This window comes from Saccostrea cucullata, unplaced genomic scaffold (genome assembly GCF_032062105.1).
Source record: "Saccostrea cucullata isolate Sc308-1 unplaced genomic scaffold, CSIRO_AGI_Scuc_v1 ctg57, whole genome shotgun sequence".
In the NCBI taxonomy this organism is placed as follows: Eukaryota; Metazoa; Mollusca; class Bivalvia; order Ostreida; family Ostreidae; genus Saccostrea; species Saccostrea cuccullata.
Window position 1 is genome coordinate 256,946 of NW_026938498.1, and position 10,866 is coordinate 267,811.

Below are 10,866 nucleotides of genomic sequence, written 5' to 3' on the forward strand. Positions count from 1 at the left end.
TATGACATACATGTACTATTGCAAAGTTGTCATGTTGTACATTTTGTATTTATTGCCCCTGGAAAAATCAAAATTAACAACCTAAAAGATACCATTATTTAAAATTAGAAAAAAAATGTCATAGGTCTACATTTCTGATCTGGTAAAAAAAGAACTTTACAAAAATGCACCTAACTGTGATATGACTTTCTGTTCTTAATGTTTTTCCTCACCTGAGCTGAAGGCTCAGTTGACCTTTTCTGATCACTCCTTCTTCCGTAGTCCGTCCGACTGTCTGTCAGTCCATCCCTCTGTAAACTTTTCACATTTTCAACTTCTTCTCTCAAGATCCGACAGATCCGACCAAGTTTATTTTGAATATGTTTAACAGTTATTGATTTTTTGTCACCTCATAACTACATGTACTGCAAGTAATTGATACCGGAATATATTTATCTGAGCAAAAGGATTTTATTCTCGACTATATGATTGGTTTGGAACAGTTCACTCTTTACTAAATAATTTACTGATAGCATATTTCTTTTGATATCGAGCATGGTGTCTCTATGTAAAAGGAAGTTATTTTGTGTTTTTAAATTTGAATGACTAAAAACGCAAAAATTGACCGAGTGTTGACTTGGGACATAATTAAAAGTTAAAACGAATGAAATTGGTTTTAAAATTAAAATATATATACTCACCGTCAATAGAAACGCAACACCCTAATTTTAGGGGTGAAAATTATATACGGGATATAACTATGTACCAAAAAGTTAGGACATCTTTTACTTTGCCAAATCAGTTATTTAACTGTTGAATGATTTTCATTCCATGACCGGAAGTTGATTTTTAGGCCCCTGAACAGAAATCAAAAATTAGCATTTTTAATAAAATTATTGTCAATATTTTGGGTTCTCAAGGATTTGTACCTGTTAATTATAAGTCTTGTACTAAAAGTCCGGAAAAATATCCTTCTTTCTCTTCCGGATGTGATGCCTGTATTTCCTCAAAGTAACTGAAAGCATGCATTTTCATTGCTAATGCTGGAAATTTTCAAAAAAAAAGGAAAAGGGAGAGCTACAGATGCAAATCAACACTACATAACGACTTTTCGGGCTCATGCGTTTCAAAAGCATGAATGACAGTTCCTTGACCGGAAGTCCAAGAGTCACTACACTACGCCAAGTTAGAGAAAATTCGACCTCAGTATCTGAAAAACAGGCATTTAAAAAAGGACAAGAATATTTATTACGCTCAGATTAAAACATTGATAAACTTAACGCATGGTAGAATTCGGGCTGCTTATGTTGTGCATGGCGGACTAGCACGTTTAAATTGAATGGTCGGAAGGGGGATGTTTTAAAAGTTATGTGTTTCTTTCTAAGGTCTAAAGATAACATTTAAAGTTTAAATGAAGTATCATTGTTTCGTAAATTTACATTTTACATTTACGTATTCATTCTTAATCTTATCTTTAAACCTTATAAAGTAACACATAACTCTAAAACATCCCCCATTCCGACCATTCAATTAAAACGTGCTAGTCCGCCATGTACAACACAAGCAGCCCAAATTCTACCATGCATTAAGTTTATCAGTGTCTTAATCTTAGCTAAATAAATATTCTTGTCCTTTTTTAAATGCCTGTTTTTCAGATACTGAGGTCGAATTTACTCTAACTTGGTGTAATGTAGTAGCCCTTGGACCTCCGGTCAAGTAACTGTCATTCATGCTTTTGAAACGCATGAACCCCAAAAGTCGTTATGTAGTGTTGATTTGCATCTGTAGCTCTCCCTTTTCCTTTTTTTTTTGAAAATTTCCAGCATTAGCAATGAAAATGCGTGCTTTCAGTTACTTTGAGGAAATACAGGCATCACATCCGGAAGAGAAAGAAGGATATTTTTCCGGACTTTTAGTACAAGACTTATAATTAACAGGTACAAAACCTTGAGAACCCAAAATATTGACAATAATTTTATTAAAAATGCTAATTTTTGATTTCTGTTCAGGGGGCTAAAAATCAACTTCCGGTCATGGAATGAAAATCATTCAACCGTTAAATAACTAATTTGGCAAAGTAAAAGATGTCCTAAGTTTTTTGGTACATAGTTATATCCCGTATATAATTTTCACCCCTAAAATTAGGGTGTTGCGTTTCTATTGACGGTGAGTATATATATATATATATATATATATATATATATATATATATATATATATATATATATATATATATATATATATATATATATATATATATATATATATATATATATATATATATATATATATAGGACAGGTATTCAATGAGTGGAAACCATCATTAAGATACTGTAACGATTTCAGAATGATGTTATTTTTATATGTCAGTGATTAATATTACATTTAATTCAAACGTTTTCATGGTTATTTTGCACAGTTTCGGGGGTGGGGGGGTGGGTTTAAATTGTGCGTTTTTAAAATTTGTTCGTGGTGTACTTCGTAGTAATACCAATAGAAAGCATAGTTGTTTGATACAGTGTATGTGTAGAAAGGGTGTTTTGCAATTTATCCCGCTTCAGAAAAATTTGTCGATTACTGGTTGCATAAAAGCTAATCACATGACGCCCTGAAATTTTCCGTATTACGTCTCCGTCAAGGCGTAATATGAAAATCCGGCACGCGTTTCCTTTCGAAGCGTTGTTATTGTTAATAAAAATGGCGGCCAAGAAACGGTTTACGGGTAGGTAGTTTAGTTTAATTTCTTGTTACCGTAACGCTATTTTATGTTGATTGTTATTGGATTAAAACTTAATATTTTCATAATATGCACAAATATTTTTCTTATATTGAAAAAGGTCATCAGCGGGATAAATTCGTAACACAGTCAGTTAGTGACCTAATCTATACGGATTCATACAGGGTGTGAAATGGAAACCCGTACTGGGACTCGGATTCGCCTCGCCCAATACGGATTTCCATTTCACACCCTGTATGAATCCGTATTAGGTCACTAACTGACTGTTTAACTAATAATCTTCTGCCCCAAAACGGAAATAATTAAAATCTTTTTAAAATAATAAGAATGATATAAGACCTTCTATGCCACGCATGCTTATTATCTGTCTATGAACTACATATTCTAATTAAAGATATTTTCATATTTCTTAACAACTTAAAAATGACAACGATAATGATTTCTACATATGCCAATTAGAAATTTAAAACTATAAGCCAAAAATTTCAAAACCAAATAATATAAGAGAAAAGCTAGAGATGGTTAGAAAAGCAACACGTCTACAATATGGCGACCACTACCACGTGCTACCACTAAGCCACTACTGCTATTTAGTGGTAAAAATAATGCAGTCAATCGATGAAAACTGTCGATATTGAATCGTAAACATGTATTAAACTGTTATGCTTTGGAACTCATTCAATTCATTGGAGAGTTGGTGTGACGAAAACATCGTAACGTGTTTCAAATGCCTCCATATACGGTAGTATGATCTCCGGTTGGGGCTATTTGCAAAAGCTGAACAGCGCGTTACAAAGAAAACGCCATTAAACGTCACAACACACCATCAAGCTAACACACTTTCAAGCATCACTCTGTCGCGCGTACACACAACATGCATTCACGGTAACACGTTTTCAAACAACACGTACGCTGTCGCGCTTACACACACGCTGTTGCGAGTTGTGAGTTATCGCAACGGCGTGTACGTGCGAACTTGTGTCAGCGTGTCAGCGTCTGTGTGTTAGCGCGACGGCTTGTGTTTATCTTTACACACCGTATTGCTTTTGTAAATGGCCCTTTCATTTGACACATAAAATCCTAAGTAATCCGACTTGATTAATGTATGAATTAGTAACTATTCTACTTCGAAACGAAAGTAGCTGGGCTGGGTATTTCCTTTAATAATCCAAATAAAATGAAAAAACGCAATTTACATAATAGAATGCAGAACCAACTAATTATCGCCCGTAAACAAGCAATATAGTAAGTCGTACAATATTAAGTTCTCGTCAAATAGCGCGATCAATATTGTGATAAACCGTACTAAGATCTTTAACGCCTTTTTGAAAAATCTGATTTTAATTATTATTTACTTCTTATTCAGTGTTATTGTGGTCAAGAGAATCTTGACATCAATTCATTGAAAATAAATAATTTTTTTTACAAAGAAATAAACATTTCTCAATGCTTACATAACTAGTTACTCGACAGATATACATGGACACGGCATGATTTTCGGGAGTTTATATTATCTGTGTTTATCTCTTGAGCCTATTTGTAATTAATTAATTTTAAATTTCGGCAATTAAAAAAGTCGGCAAGTTTATCAGACATTGAATCATTGGAAACATAAGGATAAAATTTGTAATTATAATTTAAGTAATTCCATGCTGCCATTTTTGTTCAATCGTATCCCCCTTTCTGCATATCATAATAGCCACTTCAATCAAATTATACGACCCACATCTAATAGAACGAACAAAATCCGTTTTTTTTTTTTATCGGAGAATTACTTTAGAAATAATTATTTTTAATCTAAAATATTAAGTCTTGTATATATATTTAGTTACAGAAATATCATTTTCCGTTTTTTTCTTCAAAGTCTATAGATAATATTGATAATTCTTTGAAATCTTTGAAATCTTAAATAAGTATTAAGCCGTATTTCGTTTTGAAAATATTGATTCCTAAATATTTTGAACTATTGAGTGAAGAATCGTGCGTTTGCGTTAACAATCGTGTAAGATCGTGTAACGTGTAGAATCGTGAACGTGAAAGATCGTTCGTGTAACAGGTTTAATCGTGTGTTAATCGTTCGGAATCGTTCGTGTAACGTGATCGTTCGTGTAAGTTGTCAACAATAACGTTCCAGCCACTGTATCAGAGGTCCTTTATGTTGGTCTGTGTCGTAAGATAGGGACACCCACAGAAGTGGCCATCAGAAGGGATGTGCTGGACATGTATGAGATGATATAGAAACTTGTTTATAATCGGAAAGGATTTGCTTCGATAAAAAGTGGTAGCTATAGAGAGGGATTTAGGTTGAGATCTTCAGACATAGGTATAATGATATGGTTTTCTTATTATAAATTAATAACTGACATATCCCAGTCTCGGCTTTATAATACCTCAAAATATATATTTTTACTAATGGAAGATTCTGATACACCGCCAGGATTTGTAAGATTGCGCCTCCTGACACCAACTCGACACAAAATACAAGGCAAAACATCGAAACATTGTCTTGTTCTCTGTAATGACGGTGCCTATTTATCTTGTCGTCTGTGGAGAGAAATTTATTTTCTGTTCCTCCATAAGGAAGGCTACGGCATTGAATTTTTAAAAATTCATGGTCCTTGTAGTAGTGCTTTTACATGTAATAGCTCAATTGAATTCGATTTTGCATTGTGTTTAGCCTCTTTTCCTTTGCCTAAACTATTAGGAAGTTGGGTTGACAGATGCCAAAGGCATGCCTGGCCGTCTGCATTTGTGTTGGAAAAAATCCTAAAAAATGAATGTCACTCTGTGCCTATCGGAAGTAAAGTTGAATCGCCTTATAACGAACTGAAATGGAGATTGTCGTATTCCCATGCCAAACAACAACTTGTGTGTAACATGAATCATTCACAATTTTTATGTTACGGACTCTTGAAAATATTCCTGAAGGATGTCATCAATTTTAGGGAGGAATCACTACTCATGAAGACCACAATGTTCTGGATGATTCAATTAGGTCACATTAAATGGTTTCCGGATAATTTAATAGATTGCTTTTGGAAGTGTTTCAAATACCTCATACATTGTGTTTATAGAGAAGATTTTCCAAACTTTTTTATTCCACAGAACAACATGTTCATGAAAAAAATTGTTGATGATGCTCGTATATGTCTTCTAAAACAGCTTTATCGGTATTACAGAATGGGCGTGTCATGTTTACTGCTGAGTCCGACACTCAGATCAATCCTAGAACCAGCTCTCAGTAGCCCGTCTTTAGAAATATCTGCTGCTGAGGGAGATTTTATGAGTGTTGTAGATTTAGATATCTGTGGAATGACTGAAATATTTAAATTATCTTTTTCTCCTAAAGACACATGGGAGTTTTATCTTTATCTAAAATCAATTAACACACTATCTCGGTTATTACTCTCACCATACCAGTTGTTAACATTACAGTACTGTACTGCTGAGACTCTTGTTCATTTAGCCTTCACAATGGCAAATAACACTTTATGTTGCACGCATAAAAATATCTAGAACTTAAATACCATAATCTCTAGCATGTTGAAAATGGCAGCAAGATTAGGTCATGTGTCTCATTTATTATATCTAGCATTGTATTACTATAGAACAGGGAGTTATGATAAAACTCTACATATCACTTGTATTGCTAAACAAAGACTTTCGCAGGCCTTTATTATGTATAATAAAACTGTTACTAGGCAAAGGTACAACACAGCTGTAGGTAATCTGTCTTTGTCTCGAAGAATAAAAATATCCCCTATATTGAAGAATTATATTTAGAACAAAATGTGAGTCAGCATAATGGAGACACGCTCCTAAGTGTATCACCATTTGTTATAGTAGAAATGTTGTCGGTGTTATCTCACTATAGACTAAGTAATAGATCTCGGTGTTTAAAGTCACTGACAGACCTACAAACCCTGCTGCTCTATGATGATGGGATATATGTGCCTTTAGAACTCAGAGACCTATCCTGGCAGATACTAGGAATCTGTCAGCATGTTGTGGGAGACTTACACGGGGCTTTACATTCATATGAAGAGTCGCTTAGACAGCAACCGTATAACAGAATAAAAGAAGCCACACAAATTAGAATAGAATGCGTAAAACAACAATTACAAGAAAATGTAAGATGTGAATGCTTGTAAGATATGTTTGTCGATGTTTCTATATTAATTTATAGAGTTGTAGACCTTGAAGTGACACTTGTTTGCTAAAATTGTGAAGGACACAGAGATGATAATATGCCCTCAAATTAAAGTAGACTGGAAATTTTTGACATATTAATATATTTTTTATTGAGAATACGTCTTCAAAAAGTTATAAAATTAATTTTATATCCACATCAATTGAAGAGTTTTTACATATTTTTTTAGTATCTTTATAACCACTTTTTTAAATCATTCTGTGACACTGACCGGTTTGTGTGAAGGAGTCTTTAAGCAAATGGTTCTTCAATAAATGTACCATGACGAACAGATCAATAAAACAATATTGCACATACAAGAACGTACTTTGTAGGATTTTATGATTAAATAAAGACATTGATATTAACACAAGAATGTTTCTCCTTCTTTTAAGGTAGTAGTCTCCTCTGGTTTCTGACTGCTAGATGAAATATTTGCTGATATGTCTTGTATATTTAGGTGCAAGAGATTTAAAAGACCATTTTTCTTCCCTTATCACCATTGTACAAATTTAAATAGAAATAATACAAGTTAATTCAGAGAATTCGTGTCCCCCGCTTAGGGAAAAAGTCGGATCCCCCGACTGAATTTGTAGAATTATTAAATGTATACATGTGTACTGAAGCAAATAAAATACATGTATTCAATATGCACATAAAGATTTGATTGCTTATTCTTTATTATGTGTATAGGAGATACTTTTTATATGGAATATTTATCACACTGTAATGATGATTTTATGAGTTTGTACAAGCCAGTCCTAATAATTTTTTTCATTTCACATGCTGAATACTATCATTTAGTAAAAAAAAAATATTTCGAGAAGAAAAAGAATATGCATCGTCCGGGATTCGAACCCGGTATCTTTCACATTTGAAGCGAGAGACATACCACTAGACCAAGGAACTTCTTTTCACCGGTGAAAATTATATGCAAAAAATGAAGTCACATACATGTATTAAGGATGAATTCTTCTGATCAATTTACCCCAAGTGGGTCTTCGTACTTAGACATGTCGTAAAATTCAAACTGATAACAATTTACAAAGAAGTTTTTAAAGTTTTTATGATTTATATGTTTAACTATATTTATTTTTAAATAAAAAATCTTTCTATGTTGTATAAATGACCAACACGTGTGCAAAATTACGATATTTACGACATAGGCCTAAGAAAGTCGACAAGTGAAATCGACATCGAGAGGGGAAGTCTCAAGAAGATGGGATCGCCCGTTTCAAAGCGACCGGAATGCCGAATGGCACTCCATTAAAAGAGCCAACCGACAGAAATTTTAAAACATTTAAAAAATTGTCGAGATCACAATTAAGCCTACAGGAACATTCTCGAAAGCGGTACCCAAACATGCCAGCCAAGAGCACCGAAGTGTGTTGACGCAGTGGAAAAGCGAAATTGTAGGTTTACAATGCTTTCAAACTTATTGAAAATAGCAATGTTTGTGCGTTATAGATACAAAGGTTTCAAAATACATAGTATACTGTCACATCGCAAAGTCAAACATAGCATATTACATGTTACATGTACGTAACGTTAGGCCTAAGGTCTCCAGAGGCGTGCAGACGACAACATTCGTATTATCTTTTTTATTATAACTTTAGCTTTTAGTATATCATAAATTACCTTTGATATTGTAAATGCAGAATCTCTATCTCAAATTTATAGACATACCGTAAGAAAATAATAAGATAACTTCTATAATTTTTAGCTGTTTACATTCGGTAAGAAACTAGGTCGCTTCATTCTATGGCGGCCTATGTGGGTTAAAAATATGGAATATTTCTGAAACATCATGGAACATGTAGAAATTATTTTAGTCTAAACTACAGGCCTGGGTTTATAAAAACAAAGTCAGATAGACAAAATAATGATTTTACATTTTTGAACAATGATATTACCAGTAAATTATAATCTAATTTTTTTCTAAAATAATTTTTTACAGGTAAGTCTTGTTTTCACATGAATCACTAATGAAGGCTTTTTAGAAGAGAGCAGGGTTTAAGAACCACTAAAATCAGATGGAGAAAACTATAAAAATCAGATTGAGAAAGTGGGACTGGATTTGATTAAAACCTGTGAAGCCATCATCCAACACCACAAACCAGACCCAATCTGGAACCCCCAGGCCAAGAGAAAGAGAGGACATCCAACAGACTATTGTGAAGTTTTATGTGTTAATTGATTACTTTTTGTTCTTAAAAATCTTTTCTTAACAAAATTGTAAATATTACCTGAAATTATCACACTAATTTTGAATATTTGGTGAATAAAACACATACTTTGATGCCTAAATGCTTGATTTATTTTCATTAAATGCTGAAAAAGAAACATGGGGTGGGGATATAAAAAATATCAAAACTTTCTTATATGTGCACTAACCCCTACTTTTCATGCTATGAAAAGAAGCCATAATACCTAAAGAAATTGTACAACAATTTTCTTAAAAAGTTTAATTGTAGAAATATGTTTTTCTTTGGTTTTTCGAGCAATTTTATAGGGAAAAATATACCTAATTTTGACATGGGTGAACAACATTTTTGGGTATAAGTTATCTAACTGGTATTTATTTGCTCATATTTTGTTTAAAAAATCAACTTTGCAATACTTTCAAGTAAATTTAAGCCAAATTAAGTTTTAATTCACTATATTTTTAAGTTTTATGAGGTATTTTATTGTCTAGTAGCATTTTTAAGGAAATTTCCCATGCTCTATTTTGGCCTATGTTCAAAGGGTTGAACCTCTCTTAGATGAACACTAACATACACTTTTCTTGTCTTTAAATTATTCCTTGGATATTACACTTTCAGAAAAATATAAGCATTTGAAAAGTTTAATGCACTTTTTTTTCCGCGTATCATAAGAATACATCCTTAATATATTCACGTTCGATATTGTCAAAATTTTACACAATGCATGGTGTCTAAATTAAACTTTATTAAATAATTCTAACGTAATAAGGATATAAAGTCCGCCGAAAACCTGTTTTATACGTAATGACTCTCCTCATGCCCCAGTGCTAAAAATAGGGACATGTAATACAATAAATACTAATGAAACAAACGGGGCGAGAGAGAGAGGGTGAGAGAGGTCCTAGGAAGATTTGGTATAAAATTACATTGCAAAAGCTCTAAATCCTCTTTAAATATCGCCCGGAAAGGATAGTGCTACACACAGATATAATGTATAAATTTACGACATTGAACTTTGACCTTTTGACCTCAAAATGAATAGGAGTCTTCCTTAGGCCACAGGGAGTTGTAATGTAAAATTTCATTACAAAAGCTAAAAGGGTTCTTGAGATATCGCTCGGAAACAAAAGTGTAATAACAGACAGAATTTGCATATTTATGACCTTTACCTTTGACGTTTTGACCCCAAAATCAATAAGGTTATTTCTTTGTCCATAGGGAGTTGATATGTAAAATTTCATTGCAAAAGCTCAAAGGGTTCTCGAGATATCGTGTGGAAACGAAAACGTTACAGACAGACAGAAAGACGGACGGACCCAAATTAATTTCCCCCACTTTTCGAGCGGGGGACAAAAACAGAAAACTAGCAGGGACTATATTTTTTGGCAAAACGGTGGCGTATGAAAATTCTTTTTTGTCTCTAAAAATTATTATAGAACAATGAATTTAGTTATAATTTTTATACAATCAAAGACTTGAAGAACTTTTCAAAATGTAACTTTAATTAATAATAAGGGACTAAAGTTCCTGAACATATCAAATTAATATGATTTTTCAAACAAACTAGAACCAAGTTGGCTTTGATAAGCTTTCAATCTGAGTACAGATTTGAGCCAAAATCCGTAAAAAGTACTTTTTTCCCTCTTAGTAAACGATCAAAACTTTTTGTTTTTGTAACATGTATCTCTATGTGACAACTTTAGCGTATGCAAAAATGAGAAAAATATAAATATAGGAAGCATATAAAAATAACTTAT

The 10,866-nt window shown here is 33.0% G+C and overlaps 1 protein-coding gene across 1 annotated transcript; it reads left to right on the forward strand.

Moving 5' to 3' along the window:
* The first annotated feature begins 5,749 nt into the window (after positions 1 to 5,749).
* LOC134250496 (uncharacterized) lies at positions 5,750 to 9,102 on the forward strand. The gene is made up of 3 exons (XM_062732861.1): positions 5,750 to 6,223; positions 6,463 to 6,846; positions 8,962 to 9,102. Exons 1-3 carry the CDS (start codon positions 5,828 to 5,830, stop codon positions 9,100 to 9,102), a joined length of 921 nt encoding a protein of 306 aa, XP_062588845.1. The 5' UTR covers positions 5,750 to 5,827.
* The last annotated feature ends 1,764 nt before the right edge of the window (positions 9,103 to 10,866 follow it).

Excerpts from the sequence above, each read along its gene's own strand:
- LOC134250496 (XM_062732861.1), top strand. The coding sequence starts at position 5,828 with ATGTTCATGAAAAAAATTGTTGATGATGCTCGTATATGTCTTCTAAAA. Across the intron at positions 6,224-6,462 it reads CTTTATGTTGCACGCATAAA|AATAAAAATATCCCCTATAT; the intron begins AATATCTAGAAC and ends TTTGTCTCGAAG. Across the intron at positions 6,847-8,961 it reads AACAACAATTACAAGAAAAT|ATTGAGAAAGTGGGACTGGA; the intron begins GTAAGATGTGAA and ends TATAAAAATCAG.